This window comes from Scophthalmus maximus, chromosome 22 (genome assembly GCF_022379125.1).
Source record: "Scophthalmus maximus strain ysfricsl-2021 chromosome 22, ASM2237912v1, whole genome shotgun sequence".
Lineage (NCBI taxonomy): Eukaryota > Metazoa > Chordata > Actinopteri > Pleuronectiformes > Scophthalmidae > Scophthalmus > Scophthalmus maximus.
This window is the reverse complement of record NC_061536.1, coordinates 14,490,287-14,516,783: the sequence shown is the minus strand read 5'-3', so window position 1 is coordinate 14,516,783 and position 26,497 is coordinate 14,490,287. Positions and strand designations below refer to the sequence as shown.

The 26,497-nt window shown below is 41.1% G+C and overlaps 1 protein-coding gene and 12 gene segments (V, D, J or C); 9 read left to right on the top strand and 4 right to left on the bottom strand.

The window, feature by feature from the left end:
• Window positions 1-222: 222 nt before the first annotated feature.
• Window positions 223-3,640, top strand: LOC118292284 (pro-opiomelanocortin-like). 5 transcript variants are annotated; one of them, XM_035621083.2, is made up of 3 exons: window positions 223-324; window positions 1,473-1,596; window positions 2,420-3,640. In XM_035621083.2, the coding sequence occupies exons 2-3, from the start codon at window positions 1,480-1,482 to the stop codon at window positions 2,990-2,992; spliced, it is 690 nt and encodes a 229-aa protein (XP_035476976.2). In that variant the 5' UTR covers window positions 223-324; window positions 1,473-1,479; the 3' UTR covers window positions 2,993-3,640. The 5 variants fall into 5 exon arrangements, with proteins under 5 accessions (XP_035476976.2, XP_035476979.2, XP_035476978.2 ...); XM_035621086.2 differs by having other exon boundaries at window positions 224-324; window positions 2,471-3,640; XM_035621085.2 differs by having other exon boundaries at window positions 230-324; window positions 1,451-1,596; window positions 2,471-3,640.
• Window positions 3,641-4,059: 419 nt separating this feature from the next.
• On the bottom strand, window positions 4,060-5,662 carry LOC118291709. The segment is given in 2 exon segments: window positions 4,060-4,566; window positions 5,497-5,662. Coding segments are annotated over 2 exon segments (480 nt in total).
• A 386-nt stretch (window positions 5,663-6,048) lies between these two features.
• LOC118291717 lies at window positions 6,049-6,549 on the top strand. The segment is given in 2 exon segments: window positions 6,049-6,100; window positions 6,203-6,549. Coding segments are annotated over 2 exon segments (384 nt in total).
• Window positions 6,550-8,036: 1,487 nt separating this feature from the next.
• On the top strand, window positions 8,037-9,671 carry LOC118291719. The segment is given in 3 exon segments: window positions 8,037-8,088; window positions 8,191-8,518; window positions 9,635-9,671. Coding segments are annotated over 3 exon segments (417 nt in total).
• Window positions 9,672-10,563: 892 nt separating this feature from the next.
• LOC118291726 lies at window positions 10,564-11,138 on the top strand. The segment is given in 2 exon segments: window positions 10,564-10,615; window positions 10,718-11,138. Coding segments are annotated over 2 exon segments (375 nt in total).
• Window positions 11,139-12,092: 954 nt separating this feature from the next.
• LOC118292490 lies at window positions 12,093-13,701 on the bottom strand. The segment is given in 2 exon segments: window positions 12,093-12,599; window positions 13,536-13,701. Coding segments are annotated over 2 exon segments (480 nt in total).
• Window positions 13,702-14,087: 386 nt separating this feature from the next.
• Window positions 14,088-14,586, top strand: LOC118291730. The segment is given in 2 exon segments: window positions 14,088-14,139; window positions 14,242-14,586. Coding segments are annotated over 2 exon segments (375 nt in total).
• Window positions 14,587-16,072: 1,486 nt separating this feature from the next.
• Window positions 16,073-16,851, top strand: LOC124849797. The segment is given in 2 exon segments: window positions 16,073-16,124; window positions 16,227-16,851. Coding segments are annotated over 2 exon segments (375 nt in total).
• Window positions 16,852-17,308: 457 nt separating this feature from the next.
• LOC118291733 lies at window positions 17,309-18,009 on the top strand. The segment is given in 2 exon segments: window positions 17,309-17,465; window positions 17,687-18,009. Coding segments are annotated over 2 exon segments (357 nt in total).
• A 1,114-nt stretch (window positions 18,010-19,123) lies between these two features.
• On the bottom strand, window positions 19,124-20,649 carry LOC124849787. The segment is given in 2 exon segments: window positions 19,124-19,553; window positions 20,484-20,649. Coding segments are annotated over 2 exon segments (480 nt in total).
• A 385-nt stretch (window positions 20,650-21,034) lies between these two features.
• Window positions 21,035-21,849, top strand: LOC118291721. The segment is given in 2 exon segments: window positions 21,035-21,086; window positions 21,189-21,849. Coding segments are annotated over 2 exon segments (384 nt in total).
• A 1,743-nt stretch (window positions 21,850-23,592) lies between these two features.
• Window positions 23,593-24,404, top strand: LOC118291720. The segment is given in 2 exon segments: window positions 23,593-23,644; window positions 23,747-24,404. Coding segments are annotated over 2 exon segments (384 nt in total).
• Window positions 24,405-24,849: 445 nt separating this feature from the next.
• On the bottom strand, window positions 24,850-26,452 carry LOC124849788. The segment is given in 2 exon segments: window positions 24,850-25,356; window positions 26,287-26,452. Coding segments are annotated over 2 exon segments (480 nt in total).
• Window positions 26,453-26,497: the final 45 nt, after the last annotated feature.

Here is a 26,497-nt window from a genome sequence, read left to right as displayed (position 1 = left end):
ATGTTGATGTTGATGTGTGTGGGTGGAAGAGAGAGGGGGCGTGACATTTCATTGATCGTCTGCTTCCATGCATCTGTGTTTGTGTGTGTGTGTGTGTGTGTGTGTGTGTGTGTTCACCAGCGTGAATGGGAGATTTCAGGTAATGACGTTATTGTCCGTGTGTGTGTGTGTGTGTGTGTGTGTGTGTGCGTGTGTGTGTCCTTGGCTGACAGGATATAAAAATGGCCGGTCAGTTGCAGGGATAAAAGAGGAGGGGAACAACTGAAATCTTCGTCCAGCGGCTGATTGACGAGTAACCAGCGAAGAGGGACACAGGACAGTTCGGTGAGCATCATCATCATCTTCATCATCATCATCTGTTCATATGAATATCTCTGTTATGTTTTTCCTTGTTTGACTATTTTACAAATGTATTTATTTATGTGAGGTGCTTTAAAAGTTTTGAGCAAGATCTTACATTTTTTTTAAACAGAAAAATATATATTTTTTTAATTTTTTTTTTTTAATTTTATAAAAAGTTTTTTATATTAATGTTCATAAATGTTGCTTTTCGCAAAAAGTTTAAAATCAAAAACATAAGATGAGAACGGACAATGTTTGAATTACAGATTTGAAAAGAAGCAAAAAAAGAGAAGATAAGCAAGAGATAGTTGTGTTGAGTCATAAAACAAATGCAAATGAAAAAATCTATCGTGGAAATGAATAAAAAATATATTTGAATGCACAAAATATTAAAAGTTTAACTTTTTACTTATCGTTTTCTTTTTTTATTTGTACTTCTCTTTATTATCTTATTAATTCATTTTGAACAATTTGACAATGAAAAAAAAGGGATCAATAACTTTTGAAAATATTTTATGTTGTGATCATTTTGATATTATAAATGTGTTTGTGGTCTCACACGTGCACTTTGTGTTGGTTTGTCTCCACTAAACATAATTAACAATTTTTGATCTTTAAATATATTATATCTCACTTTTTGTGACATAAAAAAGGAATTTCTGGTGCAAATATTTTATGACCAAACATTTTATAAAATATTATATTTTTTTAAAGTTGCAATATTTATACTTATTACTTTTTTAATATCTAATTTGTTAGTTTGAAATCATTTTAATGTCAAACTGTTTTTGTTTCTCTGTGAGTTTGATAAGTATATGTCTAAAATTTACACTGTAATGTTTTAAGAAGTGTTTCACAAATAAAGATTATTAAGAAAAAATACATAGTTTTTTCTATTACAAATGAATATTATTGCTTACTACTATTACTACTTACTATCATAAGTAGTTGTTGTTTCTTAATAGACTTATTGATTATCTATTTACAAACTTTAAAAACAGATTGGAGCTAAATTATTTGTCTGTAGAGGCTTTTATTTCACAATTCTGCAGCAGCTCACAGGGATAATTAAACTTATGTCTTTTTTTTAAATGGCTTTCATGTACAGTGTGTTGTCTCTGATTGGCCAGCAAGAGAATGCTTCCTGTGTGGCTATTGGTGGCTGTGGCGGTGGTGGGCGTGGCCAGAGGAGCCGCCAGCCAGTGCTGGGAGCATCCGAGCTGTCAGGAAGTCAACGACGAGAGCAGCATGATGGTAACACAACACACACACTTGTACACACACACAACACACACACACACACACACACACACACACACAAAGAAAAGGAAGTTTTGTCTGTTTTTATTAGCGATGTCGTGATATGCCGAAATTTTCAATAACCATAATAGTCAATAACCAAAAATATTTTTTCTGTGTCGGTGTTGTTGTTGCAATTGTTGGTTATACAAGTGTTGGTAATCCGTCACTGACGATAAACGATAATATTGAAACAAATTAGATGTTTTTTTCCTAGTCAAACTAAAATTCGGGGAAAAGACCCGAACCTCAAAAGAGCCTCATGAGTTCAATAAAGCCGGAGACACATTGTTCTGCAACATCGGACGATTCTGTGTCGTCAGAGCTGGCCCTTGCCTGTATGGGGCCCTAAGAAGAATTTGATTTAGGGGCCCCCCCACCACCACTAGTACTATTATCAGTGCTTGATCGTTCGCACACCTTCTGTGAATCTAACACACCCGTTATCAACTTTATCAGCCGTAGCCAACTCACAAACTTTGGTTTTTAGCTGCCCTTGTATTTTTTTTTTAAGCTAATGGTTACATTAAAAACGATAGCTAGCTAGCTAACGTAGCTAAAGATACCTTGACTGAACCGAAGGCTTGTTTGACGGCTATCCAGCTGGTGAATGTTAATGATAAAACATTGAAATTATTCATGCAAACAGAACTTTACTGCTGTTTTTTTAAAAAGTAATCTTCTGCCTTCCATCTTCTTTTTTGTAACTTTGTGCGCTACTGCCTTTTCCATCGACTGTCTGACTGACTGTGGTTGTATCGTGCGTATGGGCCTGAAGCAGCCTCGGGGCCGAAGCATCCACATGAATCTTCTCTGTCTTCTGCTGCAGGAGTGTATCCAGCTCTGTCGGTCGGACCTCACTGCCGAGACGCCGGTCATCCCGGGCGATGGTCACCTCCAACCTCCTCCTCCTCCGTCTTCCCTCTCTCTTCTACCCTCCTCCTCTTCCTCCTCCCCTCAGGCCAAGCGCTCCTACTCCATGGAGCATTTCCGCTGGGGGAAGCCCGTCGGACGAAAGCGTCGCCCCATCAAGGTCTACACCTCCAATGGCGTGGAGGAGGAGTCGGCGGAGGTTTTCCCCGCAGAGATGCGGCGGCGGCAACTCGCCAGCGAGGCGGCGGCGGCGGAAGCGCAGCGGGAGAACGATGTCCACGAGAAAAAAGACAGCACGTACAAGATGAAGCACTTCCGCTGGAGTGGCCCGCCGGCCAGCAAACGCTACGGCGGCTTCATGAAGAGCTGGGACGAGCGCAGCCAGAGGCCGCTGCTCACGCTCTTCAGAAACGTCATCAAAGACGACGGACAGGAGATGATGGGGGATCAGGGCGGAGAGGAAGGAGGGAAGAGATAGATGGAAGACGAGCCGAGAGAGAGAGAGAGTTTCTCCACAGCAACACCTTCATCTCATCGACCAACAAATCAAACTAAAATACAGTTTGATACAAACAGAAAACCCTGTCTCCTGAATATGTTCATATCCTCCTGATTAGTTTTAACATTCTGATGAGAAAATGCATCGATTATGTACACGGCTGCAACAGTAGATTATTTTCATTAGTGACGATTTGTCTTGTTTTGTCCCAAAAAGATTTTCCAGTTTGTCATCTCATTCACAGGCGATGAAGGCACTTGTGCTTGAAAAGTGACTCAATCGATGAATCAATCATCCAAAAATAGCTGCCGATTAATTTTCTTCCTGTCTGACTAATCGTTGAATCGACTGATTGTTCCGGCTGCAGGAAGTGGACCACGCTGCGCCAGCCAACCTCGCGGCACATTCCCTGCGACTGTGTGAGGTTTGAATGTTCAACTCTCGACAAACATTAACTCAAGATAATTTTTTTCCATTCAGCTTTGATTGTAGCTTATTTAGTCATAAACATACGTATGTGCAATGTTCCTCACAAATACTGCAGATTTGAAGCCAACTTTTCTGATTGCTGTGGGTGCAGAAACATGTCAAACATATAAACAATAAATAATCTTAATCATGCTTTAACTGCTATAAGTCTCTTTGTATTTCAGCAGCGGTGAAAAAAATACAATGTTAGTAATTGTTTAAAAAATACGTTAAGAACTGACATTCTGTGATTTAACCAGGTTTGACTCTGATGCATATATTTGTATATGTATATATAGATATCTATAGATATCTATATATAATAAAAAAGAAACATTTATATATATAAGAGTCAAATCTGGCTAAATCACAGAATGTGAAAGTTCCTTATTGTTATCTCAATGTATGTCGATGATATGTTACTTTATTTTACCAATATCTTAAATCTGTCTTCAAAGATTCACTTACAGGTCAATTAAAATTACATTCACATCTTTTGTTCACAACTTAATTCTACCTGATTCATTTCACCACTGCAAAATATTAACGTCTGATTAAATAACAAATCCACGGAAATGTTTTTGATTCAAAGACAAAAATCTTTATTGTGCGAAAAAGGTAAAACACTCAGCGTCATCATAAGCAAGAACAAATATCAGGATGCAGATCTTTTATTGTGAGGAGACACAGAAATGCAGTGAACAGACTGAGACCAGTAGCAGAGTGAAACCAGCAGCAGAGGCCCAGTGAGTCAGGTCAGGACTGGGAACACTGGTCTCTCCTCAGTGTCTCTGAGAGCGGAGTCTGGGAGCCCTGGGTGGCCTCACAGCTCACAGAGCCCACCTTCCCCCACTGGTCTGCAGGGAGCCTCAGGGTGCTGCTCCAGCTGTAGTGGCCGTCCTTCTCCAGCAGCCCGGGGCTCCTGCTCACCTCCCAGCTGCTGCTGCTGCTGCTGCCGTCCACCTTCCAGGACAGACTCCAGTCTGAGGGGAAGCCCTTGTTGGCCAGGCACAGGAGCGTGGCCTTCCCCTGCTGCAGCTCCTCGCTGGAGGGGGGCAGCACCGTCAGGGTGGGACGCACATCACCTGGGAGACACCAATCAGGTTAGAGCACAGGGACCACACAGCTGTCAGTCAAACACCAGACACTTGGACACCTTCTCTTCATTCTTTTTATCCCTCTGAGGCGTTTGAGTCAGAAGGTCTTTCTGCTCCACCAGTCGCTCGCTCACACATTGTTTCACTTCCCTTCAACAAGCTGCTCATGTAAATCAGCACAGAGAGAATCATCTCTCACTTGAAATACATTTCAACAATTGAAACTTTCTCATCGAACTCATCAAACATGTTAAACATACAAAACATTGCTAATAAAACATGAAATAATCTGACAGACATCAAACGTTCTTCATGAGGAAATCAGTCATTGGTTATAAAACTTTTTCAACGATTTAAAACTACATTGGAAACAACATATGATACGATAAAGTGATGACCGATTTTTCAACATTTTCAAATGCTCATCTTCAGTTTCATCTGAACAAAATGGATCTAAATTCATATTTAAACACTGGATTCAACACAGGACTTTACAATATTGTTTGATTCTCTTTAGTATTTGTGGAGAAACTTACTTCCAACATCCAGTCTGGTTCCTCCACCAAAAGTCCACCACAGTGAAACAAAGTCACTGAGCCGTCGTACAAAAACCTCTCGCTGCAGAGACACGACTCTCTGACTCTGACGGACTCAACTAAACCTACAAAACCTCAAGATGCAGCTTCAGAATTAAATCTGGTAAAAAGATTTCATCTCATGTCTTAAAGTTTGTTATTCATCACCATGAGATTTAAAGGTTTCTGGTCATTAAAGAAACTTTGTCTTCTGGTCCAACATGTTCCAAAAAGCATGAATCTACGTGGAAGAGGCCACTTCTTTCCCTCGCATGTCGAATGTGAAGGAAATAAAAAGACAGATGGTTCCTGAAATAAAACAGTTGATGAATATTTGACTTACTTCCAACATCCAGTCTGGTTCCTCCACCGAACGTGAGCCACAGTGAAACAAAGTCACTGAGCCGTCGTACAAAAACCTCTCGCTGCAGAGACACGACTCTCTGACTCTGACAAACAAACTCACCAACATTAGTCTGTTTGTAACGTTTCATCAACCGGTTTTAAAATCTGACGACAACAAATAACCACATGATTGAAAAAGTTTTATTTCTTAAAACTTTATATAAAGATTTTAAAGAAAAATCAATTTTTGTAAATATACAAGAGAATATGAGAAAAGACAGAAACATGAGATAATGATAAAAATATAAACAAGTGATGACACATCCTGATCAATACTCTGATCAAGTGATTGATCCACTGATAAACAGCAGGATCACAGTGATCCAGGTTCCTGCTGGAGTCAGAGCATTTCCATAGAGAGCCACTTTGCATCAGCAGCACCATGCTCCAGTGCTCTGGGAGACTTTATAGTCCTGAGAGTTGAGGACTGGATGACTGACAGCTGTCCTTCACGACAACAGACGCCACAGACGTCCTCCCGATCAGTAACATGACTCTGACCTGCGTCCTCATCTGGACTCTCCTCTGCTGCTGCTTCACAGGTAAAGTCCAGAGAATCCAACTCCTCCGTCAACGTCCGTCCCTCTGAAGTGAAGCCGACAGAACCGTGACGCTGCTTTATGTCTCTGTCTCTGTGTCCTCAGAGTCCAGAGGCCAAGTCACAGTGACTCAGCCTGGAGCAGTGAGATCAGCTGTGGGAAACTCCGCCACCATCTCATGCAGAACCAGTCAGAATGTTCATGTTTGGAGTAACTACCACCTCTTAGCCTGGTACCAACAGAGAGATGGAGAAACTCCTAAACTGCTCATTTACTATGCTTCCAGTCGAGCATCAGGGATTCAAGGTCGTTTTACAGGCAGTGGATCAAACTCTGACTTCACTCTGACCATCAGTGGAGTCCAGGCTGAAGATGCTGCAGTTTACTACTGTCAGAGTTCTCATGTTATCAACAGTCAGTGGGTGTTCACACAGTGAAAAAGCGTCGTACAAAAACCTCCGTCAGTCAGAATGAACACAAAGTGAAGTGAGACTGACACAGTTCACTGAGGACACACACACACACACACACACACACATACACACACACACATACATACACACACACACACAAATACACACACACACACACACACACACACATGCACACACACCAATATCTGCATCTGCTCAGAGCTACACATCATAGAATAAACTATTTTGCAGACGACATCCTGCTTTAAATAACAAATCTTTCACGGCCCAATCTTGTCACCTACCTCTCTGATCTATGACCGAATCACTTTCTTCTGAAACAGGTGTCTGATATCAATGAGTGTGTAAGATTATATGTGGCTTGCTTGATTTTAAGGCGACTGTCAGGACTTGTTTAGTTCTGAGCTCGACTGAGTGACGTTCTAGTTTCCATGGAAGTCGTTGAAAACTTCAACAAATGTCGTGTCTCAAAATGATGAGAGAAAATAATAATTCCTTGATCCTCCCCTTTGTCCAGATCTGAGTTAAAATGAAGAGGGTCCTTCTTTGGCCCATGTCCCATCCTTCCACCAAGTTTGGTGGAGGTAATAACAGGTCATGTATTGGAGCAGACGAACAAAGAATGCTCAACTCATTGAGGGAAAAAACTGAAGGAGGTGAATTATTTTCCTTCATATGAATTCCAGCAACTATTTAGTATTTTTTTAAATATAGATTTTGAGACTCCAGAACTCTGAGATTTCCAAACCAAATGAAAAGGACACAAATGGGAAATTTCACAAACTTTTGAGCAAAAACACAAATGCAGAGGAACAGACAAGGAAAACTGTTTGAACAAGTAATGGTGGGTGAACTCATCTGAGGTACATTTGAAAATAAATACATAGCCCCTCTGTCAAGTCCTGCAAATTATACAACACACAAATATGAATGTTCTCTTCAATACATTTTTCAATCCTCATATCATCGTAAATCAATTTGACTTTTGCGTTTAAGTTTTCTTTTAATACCATGAAGGTTCCTCTCCATCTGTCATGAGGCCTTCCTGTAGAATGAGACATTAACTGCAGTTACATATCACACGATAAGATTTGTTTTCATCGTTGCGACCTGCTTCAGAAACATGTTGTTCTTCAATGTTAGAACCAATGACCTTGCTGATTGTCACTGTTTATGTAAGAAATTTCATTCAATCGTCCAAAGTGGAAACTACATGTAATGATCCTCTTCACACGAGAGGAACATAATATTTCATTTTAAAGCGGATACAGTTTTTGCACATTTGTTTAAAGATATGAGGCCAGAACCATGTTGAAGTGAAAATTGACAAGATCGTAATGAATCAGTCTGTGGAGAAACAGCATTTCCATAGAGAGCCACTTTGCATCAGCAGCACCATGCTCCAGTGCTCTGGGAGACTTTATAGTCCTGAGAGTTGAGGACTGGATGACTGACAGCTGTCCTTCACGACAACAGACGCCACAGACGTCCTCCCGATCAGTAACATGACTCTGACCTGCGTCCTCATCTGGACTCTCCTCTGCTGCTGCTTCACAGGTAAAGTCCAGAGAATCCAACTCCTCCGTCAACGTCCGTCCCTCTGAAGTGAAGCCGACAGAACCGTGACGCTGCTTTATGTCTCTGTCTCTGTGTCCTCAGAGTCCAGAGGCCAAGTCACAGTGACTCAGCCTGGAGCAGTGAGATCAGCTGTGGGAAACTCCGCCACCATCTCATGCAGAACCAGTCAGAATGTTCGTGTTTGGAGTAACTACCACCTCTTAGCCTGGTACCAACAGAGAGATGGAGAAACTCCTAAACTGCTCATTTACTGGGCTTCCACTCGAGCATCAGGGATTCAAGGTCGTTTTACAGGCAGTGGATCAAACTCTGACTTCACTCTGACCATCAGTGGAGTCCAGGCTGAAGATGCTGCAGTTTACTACTGTCAGAGTGAACACTACATCAACAGTCAATACGTGTTCACACAGTGAAAAAGCGTCGAACAAAAACCTCCGTCAGTCAGAATGAACACAAAGTGAAGTGAGACTGACACAGTTCACTGAGGACACACACACACACACACACACACATACACACTCACACACACACACACACATACACACTCACACGCACACACACACACACAGACACAACAGCTGTTTGATGAAGTTTATTCGAGCGTCTCAGTGTAGACGACTTCATTACAGTGAATACAAACATAATTATTAATCTCCATCAGACATGTTTCAGTTCTTTGTTTAACTCTTTTTACACATTTATTAAAACTACCTGATTGCTTCCATTAGGAAATCCGTCAGCACCTCAGAGATGATTTCTTTGACTCCTTCGATAAATCAGCCTCTATGCTGATGACTTCCTGTGATACATCACCAAAATCATCATCTCATGTTCTTTAAGTTTTTATCATAGACTGTAAATGAAGATGGACGAAGCATCTCCATTTTCTCCCACTGTACATAAACAAGGTCAAAATATCTGAGATACAGGAGCCGCCATTTCGTGCAGGTGACGTCATTTGAAATCCGAGTCTAAACTAAAGATTTACCCTCATGCTATCTCCATGTATGTGAAAAAGCGTAGTACAAAAACCTCCGTCAGTCAGAATGAACAGAAAGTGAAGTGAGACTGACACAGTTAACTGAGGACACAAACACACACACACACACACACACACACACACAAATACACCAATATCTGCATCTGCTCAGAACAACACATCATAGCATAAACTATTTTGCAGAAGACATCCTGCTTTACATAACAAATTTTTCAGGACCCAATCTCGTCACCTACCTATCTGATGTATAACCAAATCATTTTTTTCTGAAACAGGCGTCTGATATCAATGAGTGTGTAAGATTATATGTGGCTTGCTTGATTTTAAGGCGACTGTCAGGACTTTTTAGTTCTGAACTCGACTGAGTGACGTTCTAGTTTCCATGGAAGTCGTTGAAAACTTCAACAAATGTCATATCTCAAAATGGTGAGAGAAAATAATAATTCCTTGATCCTCCCCTTTGTCCGGATCTGAGTTAAAATGTAGAGGGTCCTTCTTTGGCCCATGTCCCATCCTTCCACCAAGTTTGGTGGAGGTAATAACAGGTCATGTATTAAAGTAGACGAACAAAGAATGCTCAACTCATTGAGGGAAAAAACTGAAAGAGGTGAATTATTTTCCTCCATATGAATTTGAGCAACTATTTTGTATTTTTTTTAAATAGATTTTGAGACTCTAAAACTCTGAGATTTCCAAACCCAATGAAAAGGACACAAATGGAAAATTTCACAAATTTTTGAGCAAGAACACAAACGCCGAGGAACAGACAAGGAAAACTGCTTGAACAAGTAATTTGGGTGAACTCATCTGAGGTACATTTGAAAATAAATACATAGCCCCTCTGTCAAGTCCTGCAAATTATACAACACCCAAATATGAATGTTCTCTTCAATACATTTTTCTATCCTCATATCATCGTAAATCATTTTGACTTTTGCATTTAGGTTTTCTTTTAATACCGTGAAGGTTCCTCTCCATCTGTCATGAGGCCTTCCTGTAGAATGAGACATTAACTGCAGTTCCATATCACACAATAAGATTTGTTTTCATCGTTGCGACCTGCTTCAGAAACATGTTGTTCTTCAATGTTAGAACCAATGACTGTGCTGATTGTCACTGTTTATGTGAGACATTTCATTCAATCGTCCAAAGTGGAAACTACATTTAATGATCCTCTTTACACGAGAGGAAAATAGTATTTCATTTTCCAGCGGATACAGTTGTTGCACATTTGTTTAAAGATATGAGGCCAGAACCATGTTGAAGTGAGAATTGACAAGATCGTAATGAATCAGTCTGTGGAGAAACAGCATTTCCATAGAGAGCCACTTTGCATCAGCAGCACCATGCTCCAGTGCTCTGGGAGACTTTATAGTCCTGAGAGTTGAGGACTGGATGACTGACAGCTGTCCTTCACGACAACAGACGCCACAGACGTCCTCCCGATCAGTAACATGACTCTGACCTGCGTCCTCATCTGGACTCTCCTCTGCTGCTGCTTCACAGGTAAAGTCCAGAGAATCCAACTCCTCCGTCAACGTCCGTCCCTCTGAAGTGAAGCCGACAGAACCGTGACGCTGCTTTATGTCTCTGTCTCTGTGTCCTCAGAGTCCAGAGGCCAAGTCACAGTGACTCAGCCTGGAGCAGTGAGATCAGCTGTGGGAAACTCCGCCACCATCTCATGCAGAACCAGTCAGAATGTTTATAGCTCAAACTATTTAGCCTGGTACCAACAGAGAGATGGAGAAACTCCTAAACTGCTCATTTACTTGGCTTCCACTCGAGCATCAGGGATTCCAGGTCGTTTTACAGGCAGTGGATCAAACTCTGACTTCACTCTGACCATCAGTGGAGTCCAGGCTGAAGATGCTGCAGTTTACTACTGTCAGAGTCTTCACTACATCAACAGTCAGTGGGTGTTCACACAGTGAAAAAGCGTCGTACAAAAACCTCCGTCAGCTGAAGAGGAACTGATCTGACTCATCAGCTGCACAGAAACTCACACATGAAGTAAATAAAACCAAAGTATTTGTTACAGTTACATTAAACATTTAAACTGTTGATATTTTACACACTACAATAAAACCTTTAATAACATCACATGAATATTTATTGATCAGGTTATAAAAGAATGTTTACATGCTGATTTGATTCAAACAGTCAGACGATGTCTGCGAGTCTTTCAACAAACATGCTGATGAAGATTTTCTTTTACAGCTTTTTAAAAAAGTTTAATGAGATTGTTCTTTTCTGAAATATCCAACAAACATCAACAGTGTTGAAATGGTTCACAATATATTTCTCAATAATATTTACTTAATTGATAGAGTTTAGAAATTTGAAACCTGATATTTACTTCATGTTCGTTGATCTTATTTTTTATTAAAGTAACTTTAAGTTAGCGATGAAGAATTATTATCCAGTTTCTAAAGAGTGACACATTAGTGGTTGAGTCCTTCTGTCATTTATTTTGCATTTGTGTTTGAGTTTTTCCAGAAACAACTTCTGAAAATATTTGTTTCTAAACTATTTATTTAATATTTGTCCTCAAGTTATCTCCATCTATGTCGACGATATTTTACTTTATTTCACAAATATTTTCAATGTGTTCAAAGATTTACTCACGGGTCAATTAAGATTATATTCACTCATTTTTTGTCCACAGCTTATTCCAACTTAAAACATTACACCACTGCAAGTTTGAAATTTGACCCACTAGTATTTTTTTCTTCTGTCATTAATTTTGCATTTGTTTAACTTTTTGGAGAATCGACCTAATGTGAATAGTTTATAAAAGCAAAGAAAATTCTAAAGACTTATCTTCATGTTATTTCCATATCATATTACTTATATTATATATTATGTACTTACAAGACAATAAAAATTACATTCCCTCATATTCAGGGAACAACTTAATCATACTAAGTTTATTATAACAATGCAGAAACTACATGTCTGTTCAAATAACAAATCCATTGAAACATTTTAAATTCAGAGAAAAAAATCTTTATTGTGCGAAAAGGGTAAAACACTCAGCGTCATCATAAGCAAGAACAAATATCAGGATGCAGATCTTTTATTGTGACGAGACACAGAAATGCAGTGAACAGACTGAGACCAGTAGCAGAGTGAAACCAGCAGCAGAGGCCCAGTGAGTCAGGTCAGGACTGGGAACACTGGTCTCTCCTCAGTGTCTCTGAGAGCGGAGTCTGGGAGCCCTGGGTGGCCTCACAGCTCACAGAGCCCACCTTCCCCCACTGGTCTGCAGGGAGCCTCAGGGTGCTGCTCCAGCTGTAGTGGCCGTCCTTCTCCAGCAGCCCGGGGCTCCTGCTCACCTCCCAGCTGCTGCTGCTGCTGCTGCCGTCCACCTTCCAGGACAGACTCCAGTCTGAGGGGAAGCCCTTGTTGGCCAGGCACAGGAGCGTGGCCTTCCCCTGCTGCAGCTCCTCGCTGGAGGGGGGCAGCACCGTCAGGGTGGGACGCACATCACCTGGGAGACACCAATCAGGTTAGAGCACAGGGACCACACAGCTGTCAGTCAAACACCAGACACTTGGACACCTTCTCTTCATTCTTTTTATCCCTCTGAGGCGTTTGAGTCAGAAGGTCTTTCTGCTCCACCAGTCGCTCGCTCACACATTGTTTCACTTCCCTTCAACAAGCTGCTCATGTAAATCAGCACAGAGAGAATCATCTCACACTTTGACCTGAAATACATTTCAACAATTGAAACTTTCTCATCGAAATCATCAAACATGTTAAACATACAAAACATTGCTAATAAAACATGAAATAATCTGACAGACATCAAACGTTCTTCATGAGGAAATCAGTCATTGGTTATAAAACTTTTTCAACGATTTAAAACTACATTGGAAACAACATATGATACGATAAAGTGATGACCGATTTTTCAACATTTTCAAATGCTCATCTTCAGTTTCATCTGAACAAAATGGATCTAAATTCATATTTAAACACTGGATTCAACACAGGACTTTACAATATTGTTTGATTCTCTTTAGTATTTGTGGAGAAACTTACTTCCAACATCCAGTCTGGTTCCTCCACCAAAAGTCCACCACAGTGAAACAAAGTCACTGAGCCGTCGTACAAAAACCTCTCGCTGCAGAGACACGACTCTCTGACTCTGACGGACTCAACTAAACCTACAAAACCTCAAGATGCAGCTTCAGAATTAAATCTGGTAAAAAGATTTCATCTCATGTCTTAAAGTTTGTTATTCATCACCATGAGATTTAAAGGTTTCTGGTCATTAAAGAAACTTTGTCTTCTGGTCCAACATGTTCCAAAAAGCATGAATCTACGTGGAAGAGGCCACTTCTTTCCCTCGCATGTCGAATGTGAAGGAAATAAAAAGACAGATGGTTCCTGAAATAAAACAGTTGATGAATATTTGACTTACTTCCAACATCCAGTCTGGTTCCTCCACCGAACGTGAGCCACAGTGAAACAAAGTCACTGAGCCGTCGTACAAAAACCTCTCGCTGCAGAGACACGACTCTCTGACTCTGACAAACAAACTCACCAACATTAGTCTGTTTGTAACGTTTCATCAACCGGTTTTAAAATCTGACGACAACAAATAACCACATGATTGAAAAAGTTTTATTTCTTAAAACTTTATATAAAGATTTTAAAGAAAAATCAATTTTTGTAAATATACAAGAGAATATGAGAAAACACAGAAACATGAGATAATGATAAAAATCTAAACAAGTGATGACACATCCTGATCAATACTCTGATCAAGTGATTGATCCACTGATAAACAGCAGGATCACAGTGATCCAGGTTCCTGCTGGAGTCAGAGCATTTCCATAGAGAGCCACTTTGCATCAGCAGCACCATGCTCCAGTGCTCTGGGAGACTTTATAGTCCTGAGAGTTGAGGACTGGATGACTGACAGCTGTCCTTCACGACAACAGACGCCACAGACGTCCTCCCGATCAGTAACATGACTCTGACCTGCGTCCTCATCTGGACTCTCCTCTGCTGCTGCTTCACAGGTAAAGTCCAGAGAATCCAACTCCTCCGTCAACGTCCGTCCCTCTGAAGTGAAGCCGACAGAACCGTGACGCTGCTTTATGTCTCTGTCTCTGTGTCCTCAGAGTCCAGAGGCCAAGTCACAGTGACTCAGCCTGGAGCAGTGAGATCAGCTGTGGGAAACTCCGCCACCATCTCATGCAGAACCAGTCAGAATGTTTATAACTCAGACTTCTTAGCCTGGTACCAACAGAGAGATGGAGAAACTCCTAAACTGCTCATTTACCGTGCTTCCACTCGAGCATCAGGGATTCAAGGTCGTTTTACAGGCAGTGGATCAAACTCTGACTTCACTCTGACCATCAGTGGAGTCCAGGCTGAAGATGCTGCAGTTTACTACTGTCAGAGTTCTCATGTTATCAACAGTCAGTGGGTGTTCACACAGTGAAAAAGCGTCGTACAAAAACCTCCGTCAGTCAGAATGAACACAAAGTGAAGTGAGACTGACACAGTTCACTGAGGACACACACACACACACACACACACACACACACATACACACACACACATACACACACACACACACACACACACAAATACACACACACACACACACACATGCACACACACCAATATCTGCATCTGCTCAGAGCTACATATCATAGAATAAACTATTTTGCAGACGACATCCTGCTTTAAATAACAAATCTTTCACGGCCCAATCTTGTCACCTACCTATCTGATCTATGACCGAATAATTTTCTTCTGAAACAGGCGTCTGATATCAATGAGTGTGTAAGATTATATGTGGCTTGCTTGATTTTAAGGCGACTGTCAGGACTTGTTTAGTTCTGAACTCGACTGAGTGACGTTCTAGTTTCCATGGAAGTCGTTGAAAACTTCAACAAATGTCGTATCTCAAAATGATGAGAGAAAATAATAATTCCTTGATCCTCCCCTTTGTCCGGATCCGAGTTAAAATGAAGAGGGTCCTTCTTTGGCCCATGTCCCATCCTTCCACCAAGTTTGGTGGAGGTAATAACAGGTCATGTATTAAAGTAGACGAACAAAGAATGCTCAACTCATTGAGGGAAAAAACTGAAGGAGGTGAATTATTTTCCTTCATATGAATTCCAGCAACTATTTAGTATTTTTTTAAATATAGATTTTGAGACTCCAGAACTCTGAGATTTCCAAACCAAATGAAAAGGACACAAATGGGAAATTTCACAAACTTTTGAGCAAAAACACAAATGCAGAGGAACAGACAAGGAAAACTGTTTGAACAAGTAATGGTGGGTGAACTCATCTGAGGTACATTTGAAAATAAATACATAGCCCCTCTGTCAAGTCCTGCAAATTATACAACACACAAATATGAATGTTCTCTTCAATACATTTTTCAATCCTCATATCATCATGAATCAATTTGACTTTTGCGTTTAAGTTTTCTTTTAATACCATGAAGGTTCCTATCCATCTGTCATGAGGCCTTCCTGTAGAATGAGACATTAACTGCAGTTACATATCACACGATAAGATTTGTTTTCATTGTTGCGACCTGCTTCAGAAACATGTTGTTCTTCAATGTTAGAACCAATGACCTTGCTGATTGTCACTGTTTATGTAAGAAATTTCATTCAATCGTCCAAAGTGGAAACTACATGTAATGATCCTCTTCACACGAGAGGAACATAATATTTCATTTTAAAGCGGATACAGTTTTTGCACATTTGTTTAAAGATATGAGGCCAGAACCATGTTGAAGTGAAAATTGACAAGATCGTAATGAATCAGTCTGTGGAGAAACAGCATTTCCATAGAGAGCCACTTTGCATCAGCAGCACCATGCTCCAGTGCTCTGGGAGACTTTATAGTCCTGAGAGTTGAGGACTGGATGACTGACAGCTGTCCTTCACGACAACAGACGCCACAGACGTCCTCCCGATCAGTAACATGACTCTGACCTGCGTCCTCATCTGGACTCTCCTCTGCTGCTGCTTCACAGGTAAAGTCCAGAGAATCCAACTCCTCCGTCAACGTCCGTCCCTCTGAAGTGAAGCCGACAGAACCGTGACGCTGCTTTATGTCTCTGTCTCTGTGTCCTCAGAGTCCAGAGGCCAAGTCACAGTGACTCAGCCTGGAGCAGTGAGATCAGCTGTGGGAAACTCCGCCACCATCTCATGCAGAACCAGTCAGAATGTTTATAGCTCAAACTATTTAGCCTGGTACCAACAGAGAGATGGAGAAACTCCTCAACTGCTCATTTACTATGCTTCCAGTCGAGCATCAGGGATTCCAGGTCGTTTTACAGGCAGTGGATCAAACTCTGACTTCACTCTGACCATCAGTGGAGTCCAGGCTGAAGATGCTGCAGTTTACTACTGTCAGAGTTTTCATGTTATCAACAGTCAATACGTGTTCACACAGTGAAAAAGCGTCATACAAAAACCTCCGTCAGTCAGAATGAACACAAAGTGAAGTGAGACTGACACAGTTCACTGAGGACACACACACACAACACACACACACACACACACACACACACACAGAGCAATTGTTTGATGAAGTTTATTGAAGCGTCTCAGTGTAGACGACTTGATTACAGTGAATATAGATGAATTCAAACACAATTGTAAATCTCCATCAGACATGGTTCAGTTCTTTGTCTAATTCTTTTCACACATTTATTAAAAAACCTGTTTGTTTCCATTAGGAAATCCATCAGCACCTCAGAGATGTTTTCATTCAATCCTTTTATAAATCAGCCTCTATGCTGATGACTTCCTGTGTTGCATCACCAAAATCCTGATATTCCTGACTTGATAATCAAACCTCTTCCCGTCTTGAGGAGCATCTGTTGTTTTAAATGAATCATTACAGCTGTCGTTTCACAGTCTGAGCAGCTACTTTATCAGTTTGATCGTCTAGTTTGACTTTGCTGGATTTGAGGTTTCACATCATTCACTGCTCATTTTACACTCTGTCAAATCGAAATACAACCTCAGTGAGATGATTCAAAATTGTTCCATCACAGATTTCACACCAGACTTTTCCATCTGTTTGCTGGAAGTCAAATGAAGGTTTGGAAGTTAATGTTGGACCAGTATTTCCCCCTCACGTCATACTTACGTGAAACAGTCAGGTCTGTCAGTGCTGGTGGGACACAGCAGGACATGTTGAGGACGGCTGCAGTTCACTGACTCTGTGTGTTTTGCATACGGGTCCTGCCTCTCTGCTCCCGGCCGTTAAGAGGCCAGTGTTGATCAGTGGCTGTCCAGGTCTTTCACAGCCACAGCCATGAAGTGTGTGAATATCCTGCTGGCCACGCTGGGGCTCCTTGTTCAGGGTGAGACTCTCCTCTGAACACTTTGCTTCAGGATGCAACCATCTTCAGCACAGTGACGCTCTGCTGTCACGGAGCAACACTGACACAAGCAGCACTGACCTTCTTCCGTCTGTTGTCCACCTTAAAGAAATGATCCTCGTCCGTCTGGACGCTGATGGTCTTTCTTTCTCCAAGCTGGATTTGTATTCGTAACCATTCTCCTGTTTTTTTCATGTTGTCAGGTTCATCAGGAGAAATCGTCCTGACTCAGACTCCTGGATCTCAGTCTGTTGTTCCAGGACAGACTGTCTCTATCAGGTGTAAAGCCAGCACACTTATAGGTGATGACATGAACTGGTACCTGCAGAAACCTGGAGAAGCTCCTAAACTCCTGATTGCTGATACTACAGCACGTCAGTCTGGAGTTCCAGATCGTTTTAGTGCGACTGCACATCAGACTGACTTCACGTTGACCATCAGAGCGGTTCAGACTGAAGATGGCGGAGTTTATTACTGTCAGCAGCGTAACAGCTTCCCGTTCACACAGTGATACAACGTCGTACAAAAACCTCCCTCAGCTGAAGAGGAACTGATCTGACTCATCAGCTGCACAGAACCTCACACATGAAGTAAAAAGAACCAAAGTATTTGTCACAGTTACACTAAACATTTAAACTGTTGATATTTTACACACTACAATAAAACCTTTAATAAGATCACATGAATATTTATTGATCAGGTTATAAAAGAATGTTTACATGCTGATTTGATTCAAACAGTCAGACGATGTCTGCGAGTCTTTCAACAAACATGCTGATGAAGATTTTCTTTTAAAGCTTTTTAAAAAAGTTTAATGAGATTGTTCTTTTCTGAAATATCCAACAAACATCAACAGTGTTGAAATGGTTCACGATATATTTCTCAATAATATTTACTTAATTGATAGAGTTTAGAAATTTGAAACCTGATATTTTTTCATGTAAGTTGATCTTATTTTTTATTAAAGTAACTTTAAGTTAGCGATGAAGAATTATTATCCAGTTTCTAAACATTGACAAATTAGTGGTTGAGTCCTTCTGTCATTTATTTTGCATTTGTGTTTGAGTTTTTCCAGAAACAACTTCTGAAAATAGTTGTTTCAAAACTAAATATTTAAGATTTGTCCTCAAGTTATCTCCATCTATGTCGACGATATTTTACTTTATTTCACAAATATTTTCAATGTGTTCAAAGATTTACTCACAGGTCAATTAAGATTACATTCACTCATTTTTTGTCCACAGCTTATTCCGACTTACAACATTACACCACTGCAAGTTTGAAATTTGACCCACTAGTGTTTTTTTCTTCTGTCATTAATTTTGCATTCGTTCAACTTTTTGGAGAATCGACCTAATGTGAATAGTTTATAAAAGCAAAGAAAAATTCTAAAGACTTATCTTCATGTTATTTCCATATCATATTACTTATATTATATATTATGTACTTACAAGACAATAAAAATTACATTCCCTCATATTCAGGGAACAACTTAATCATACTAAGTTTATTATAACAATGCAGAAACTACATGTCTGTTCAAATAACAAATCCATTGAAACATTTTAAATTCAGAGAAAAAAATCTTTATTGTGCGAAAAGGGTAAAACTCTCAGCGTCATCATAAGCAAGAACAAATATCAGGATGCAGATCTTTTATTGTGACGAGACACAGAAATGCAGTGAACAGACTGAGACCAGTAGCAGAGTGAAACCAGCAGCAGAGGCCCAGTGAGTCAGGTCAGGACTGGGAACACTGGTCTCTCCTCAGTGTCTCTGAGAGCGGAGTCTGGGAGCCCTGGGTGGCCTCACAGCTCACAGAGCCCACCTTCCCCCACTGATCTGCAGGGAGCCTCAGGGTGCTGCTCCAGCTGTAGTGGCCGTCCTTCTCCAGCAGCCCGGGGCTCCTGCTCACCTCCCAGCTGCTGCTGCTGCTGCTGCCGTCCACCTTCCAGGACAGACTCCAGTCTGAGGGGAAGCCCTTGTTGGCCAGGCACAGGAGCGTGGCCTTCCCCTGCTGCAGCTCCTCGCTGGAGGGGGGCAGCACCGTCAGGGTGGGACGCACATCACCTGGGAGACACCAATCAGGTTAGAGCACAGGGACCACACAGCTGTCAGTCAAACACCAGACACTTGGACACCTTCTCTTCATTCTTTTTATCCCTCTGAGGCGTTTGAGTCAGAAGGTCTTTCTGCTCCACCAGTCGCTCGCTCACACATTGTTTCACTTCCCTTCAACAAGCTGCTCATGTAAATCAGCACAGAGAGAATCATCTCTCACTTGAAATACATTTCAACAATTGAAACTTTCTCATCGAAATCATCAAACATGTTAAACATACAAAACATTGTTAATAAAACATGAAATAATCTCACAGACATCAAACGTTCTTCATGAGGAATTCAGTCATTGGTTATAAAACTTTTTCAATGATTTAAAACTACATTGGAAACAACATATGATACGATAAAGTGATGACAGATTTTTCAACATTTTCAAATGCTCATCTTCAGTTTCATCTGAACAAAATGGATCTAAATTCATATTTAAACACTGGATTCAACACAGGACTTTACAATATTGTTTGATTCTCTTTAGTATCTGTGGAGAAACTTACTTCCAACATCCAGTCTGGTTCCTCCACCAAAAGTCCACCACAGTGAAACAAAGTCACTGAGCCGTCGTACAAAAACCTCTCGCTGCAGAGACACGACTCTCTGACTCTGACGGACTCAACTAAACCTACAAAACCTCAAGATGCAGCTTCAGAATTAAATCTGGTAAAAAGATTTCATCTCATGTCTTAAAGTTTGTTATTCATCACCATGATATTTAAAGGTTTCTGGTCATAAAAGAAACTTTGTCTTCTGGTCCAACATGTTCCAAAAAGCATGAATCTACGTGGAAGAGGCCACTTCTTTCCCTCGCATGTCGAATGTGAAGGAAATAAAAAGAGAGATGGTTCCTGAAATAAAACAGTTGATGAATATTTGACTTACTTCCAACATCCAGTCTGGTTCCTCCACCGAACGTGAGCCACAGTGAAACAAAGTCACTGAGCCGTCGTACAAAAACCTCTCGCTGCAGAGACACGACTCTCTGACTCTGACAAACAAACTCACCAACATTAGTCTGTTTGTAACGTTTCATCAACCGGTTTTAAAATCTGACGACAACAAATAACCACATGATTGAAAAAGTTTTATTTCTTAAAACTTTATATAAAGATTTTAAAGAAAAATCAATTTTTGTAAATATACAAGAGAATATGAGAAAACACAGAAACATGAGATAATGATAAAAATATAAACAAGTGATGACACATCCTGATCAATACTCTGATCAAGTGATTGATCCACTGATAAACAGCAGGATACAGTGATCCAGGTTCCTGCTGGAGTCAGAGCATTTCCATAGAGAGCCACTTTGCATCAGCAGCACCATGCTCCAGTGCTCTGGGAGACTTTATAGTCCTGAGAGTTGAGGACTGGATGACTGACAGCTGTCCTTCACGACAACAGACGCCACAGACGTCCTCCCGATCAGTAACATGACTCTGACCTGCGTCCTCATCTGGACTCTCCTCTGCTGCTGCTTCACAGGTAAAGTCCAGAGAATCCAACTCCTCCGTCAACGTCCGTCCCTCTGAAGTGAAGCCGACAGAACCGTGACGCTGCTTTATGTCTCTGTCTCTGTGTCCTCAGAGTCCAGAGGCCAAGTCACAGTGACTCAGCCTGGAGCAGTGAGATCAGCTGTGGGAAACTCCGCCACCATCTCATGCAGAACCAGTCAGAATGTTTATGTTAGTAGTAACTACCACTATTTAGCCTGGTACCAACAGAGAGATGGAGAAACTCCTAAACTGCTCATTTACGCTGCTTCCACTCGAGCATCAGGGATTCCAGGTCGTTTTACAGGCAGTGGATCAAACTCTGACTTCACTCTGACCATCAGTGGAGTCCAGGCTGAAGATGCTGCAGTTTACTACTGTCAGAGTTTTCACTACATCAACAGTCAGAACGTGTTCACACAGTGAAAAAGCGTCGTACAAAAACCTCCGTCAGTCAGACTGAACACAAAGTGAAGTGAGACTGACACAGTTCACTGAGGACACACACACACACACACATACACACATACACACTCACACACACACACACACATACACACATACACACTCACACGCACACACACACACACACAGACACACACACACAGCAGCTGTTTGATGAAGTTTATTCGAGCGTCTCAGTGGAGACGACTTCATTACAGTGAATACAAACATAATTATTAATCTCCATCAGACATGGTTCAGTTCTTTGTCTAACTCTTTTTACACATTTATTAAAACAACCTGATTGCTTCCATTAGGAAATCCTTCAGCACCTCAGAGATGATTTCATTGACTCCTTCGATAAATCAGCCTCTATGCTGATGACTTCCTGTGATACATCACCAAAATCATCATCTCATGTTCTTTAAGTTTTTATCATAGACTGTAAATGAAGATGGATGAAGCATCTCCATTTTCTCCCACTGTACATAAACAAGGTCAAAATATCTGAGATACAGGAGCCGCCATTTCGTGCAGGTGACGTCATTTGAAATCCGAGTCTAAACTAAAGATTTACCCTCATGCTATTTCCATGTATGTGAAAAAGCGTCGTACAAAAACCTCCGTCAGTCAGAATGAACAGAAAGTGAAGTGAGACTGACACAGTTAACTGAGGACACACACACACACACACACACACACACACACACACACACACACAAATACACCAATATCTGCATCTGCTCAGAACAACACATCATAGCATTAACTATTTTGCAGAAGACATCCTGCTTTACATAACAAATTTTTCAGGACCCAATCTTGTCACCTACCTATCTGATGTATAACCAAATCATTTTTTTCTGAAACAGGCGTCTGATATCAATGAGTGTGTAAGATTATATGTGGCTTGCATGATTTTAAGGCGACTGTCAGGACTTGTTTAGTTCTGAACTCGACTGAGTGACGTTCTAGTTTCCATGGAAGTCATTGAAAACTTCAACAAATGTCATATCTCAAAATGATGAGAGAAAATAATAATTCCTTGATCCTCCCCTTTGTCCGGATCCGAGTTAAAATGAAGAGGGTCCTTCTTTGGCCCATGTCCCATCCTTCCACCAAGTTTGGTGGAGGTAATAACAGGTCATGTATTGGAGCACACGAACAAAGAATGCTCAACTCATTGAGGGAAAAAACTGAAGGAGGTGAATTATTTTCCTTCATATGAATTCCAGCAACTATTTAGTATTTTTTTAAATATAGATTTTGAGACTCCAGAACTCTGAGATTTCCAAACCAAATGAAAAGGACACAAATGGGAAATTTCACAACCTTTTGAGCAAAAACACAAATGCCGAGGAACAGACAAGGAAAACTGTTTGAACAAGTAATGGTGGGTGAACTCATCTGAGGTACATTTGAAAATAAATACATAGCCCCTCTGTCAAGTCCTGCAAATTATACAACACACAAATATGAATGTTCTCTTCAATACATTTTGATATCCTTATATCACCTTAAATCATTTCGACTTTTGCATTTAAGTTTTCTTTTAATACCATGAAGGTTCCTATCCATCTGTCATGAGGCCTTCCTGTAGAATGAGACATTAACTGCAGTTACATATCACACAATAAGATTTGTTTTCATCGCTGCGACCTGCTTCAGAAACATGTTGTTCTTCAATGTTAGAACCAATGACTGTGCTGATTGTCACTGTTTATGTAAGAAATTTCATTCAATCGTCCAAAGTGGAAACTACATGTAATGATCCTCTTCACACAACAGGAAAATAATATTTCATTTTAAAGCGGATACAGTTTTTGCACATTTCTTTAAAGATATGAGGGCAGAACCATGTTGAAGTGAAAATTGACAAGATCGTAATGAATCAGTCTGTGGAGAAACAGCATTTCCATAGAGAGCCACTTTGCATCAGCAGCACCATGCTCCAGTGCTCTGGGAGACTTTATAGTCCTGAGAGTTGAGGACTGGATGACTGACAGCTGTCCTTCACGACAACAGACGCCACAGACGTCCTCCCGATCAGTAACATGACTCTGACCTGCGTCCTCATCTGGACTCTCCTCTGCTGCTGCTTCACAGGTAAAGTCCAGAGAATCCAACTCCTCCGTCAACGTCCGTCCCTCTGAAGTGAAGCCGACAGAACCGTGACGCTGCTTTATGTCTCTGTCTCTGTGTCCTCAGAGTCCAGAGGCCAAGTCACAGTGACTCAGCCTGGAGCAGTGAGATCAGCTGTGGGAAACTCCGCCACCATCTCATGCAGAACCAGTCAGAATGTTCATGTTAGTAGTAACTACCACCTCTTAGCCTGGTACCAACAGAGAGATGGAGAAACTCCTAAACTGCTTATTTACTTGGCTTCCACTCGAGCATCAGGGATTCAAGGTCGTTTTACAGGCAGTGGATCAAACTCTGACTTCACTCTGACCATCAGTGGAGTCCAGGCTGAAGATGCTGCAGTTTACTACTGTCAGAGTTTTCATGTTATCAACAGTCAGTACGTGTTCACACAGTGAAAAAGCGTCGTACAAAAACCTCCGTCAGTCAGAATGAACACAAAGTGAAGTGAGACTGACACAGTTCACTGAGGACACACACACACACACACACACACACACACACACAAACACACAAACACACACACACACACACACACACACACATACACACAGCAGCATTTTGATAAAGTTTATTCAAGCGTCTCAGTGTAGACGACTTGATTACAGTGAATATAGATGAATTCAAACACAATTGTAAATCTCCATCAGACATGGTTCAGTTCTTTGTCTAATTCTTTTCACACTTTTATTAAAAAACCTGTTTGTTTCCATTAGGAAATCCATCAGCACCTCAGAGATGTTTTCATTCAATCCTTTTATAAATCAGCCTCTATGCTGATGACTTCCTGTGTTACATCGCCAAAATCTTTCTCTCGTGTTGTTTAAGCTTTTATCATAGACTGTTAATAAGGATGGATGAAGCATCTTCATTTTTTCTCCCACTGTAAAAAAGAAGGTCAAAATATCTGAGATACAGGAGCCGCCATCTTGTGCAGGTGACGTCATTTGGAATCAGAGTCTAAACTAAAGATTTACCTTCATGTTATCTCCACGTATGTTGATGATATGTTACTTTACCTCGACCATATTTTAAATCTGTGTTCAAAGATTCACTTATTGGTCAATTAAAATTACATGCACATCTTTTGTTCACAACTTAATTCTACCTGATTCATTTCACCACTGCAAAATATAAACGTCTGATTAAATAACAAATCCACGGAAATGTTTTTGATTCAAAGACAAAAATCTTTATTGTGCGAAAAAGGTAAAACACTCAGCGTCATCATAAGCAAGAACAAATATCAGGATGCAGATCTTTTATTGTGACGAGACACAGAAATGCAGTGAACAGACTGAGACCAGTAGCAGAGTGAAACCAGCAGCAGAGGCCCAGTGAGTCAGGTCAGGACTGGGAACACTGGTCTCTCCTCAGTGTCTCTGAGAGCGGAGTCTGGGAGCCCTGGGTGGCCTCACAGCTCACAGAGCCCACCTTCCCCCACTGGTCTGCAGGGAGCCTCAGGGTGCTGCTCCAGCTGTAGTGGCCGTCCTTCTCCAGCAGCCCGGGGCTCCTGCTCACCTCCCAGCTGCTGCTGCTGCTGCTGCCGTCCACCTTCCAGGACAGACTCCAGTCTGAGGGGAAGCCCTTGTTGGCCAGGCACAGGAGCGTGGCCTTCCCCTGCTGCAGCTCCTCGCTGGAGGGGGGCAGCACCGTCAGGGTGGGACGCACATCACCTGGGAGACACCAATCAGGTTAGAGCACAGGGACCACACAGCTGTCAGTCAAACACCAGACACTTGGACACCTTCTCTTCATTCTTTTTATCCCTCTGAGGCGTTTGAGTCAGAAGGTCTTTCTGCTCCACCAGTCGCTCGCTCACACATTGTTTCACTTCCCTTCAACAAGCTGCTCATGTAAATCAGCACAGAGAGAATCATCTCACACTTGAAATACATTTCAACAATTGAAACTTTCTCATCGAAATCATCAAACATGTTAAACATACAAAACATTGTTAATAAAACATGAAATAATCTGACAGACATCAAACGTTCTTCATGAGGAATTCAGTCATTGGTTATAAAACTTTTTCAATGATTTAAAACTACATTGGAAACAACATATGATACAATAAAGTGATGACAGATTTTTCAACATTTTCAAATGCTCATCTTCAGTTTCATCTGAACAAAATGGATCTAAATTCATATTTAAACACTGGATTCAACACAGGACTTTACAATATTGTTTGATTCTCTTTAGTATCTGTGGAGAAACTTACTTCCAACATCCAGTCTGGTTCCTCCACCAAAAGTCCACCACAGTGAAACAAAGTCACTGAGCCGTCGTACAAAAACCTCTCGCTGCAGAGACACGACTCTCTGACTCTGACCGACTCAACTAAACCTACAAAACCTCAAGATGCAGCTTCAGAATTAAATCTGGTAAAAAGATTTCATCTCATGTCTTAAAGTTTGTTATTCATCACCATGAGATTTAAAGGTTTCTGGTCATAAAAGAAACTTTGTCTTCTGGTCCAACATGTTCCAAAAAGCATGAATCTACGTGGAAGAGGCCACTTCTTTCCCTCGCATGTCGAATGTGAAGGAAATAAAAAGAGAGATGGTTCCTGAAATAAAACAGTTGATGAATATTTGACTTACTTCCAACATCCAGTCTGGTTCCTCCACCGAACGTGAGCCACAGTGAAACAAAGTCACTGAGCCGTCGTACAAAAACCTCTCGCTGCAGAGACACGACTCTCTGACTCTGACAAACAAACTCACCAACATTAGTCTGTTTGTAACGTTTCATCAACTGGTTTTAAAATCTGACGACAACAAATAACCACATGATTGAAAAAGTTTTATTTCT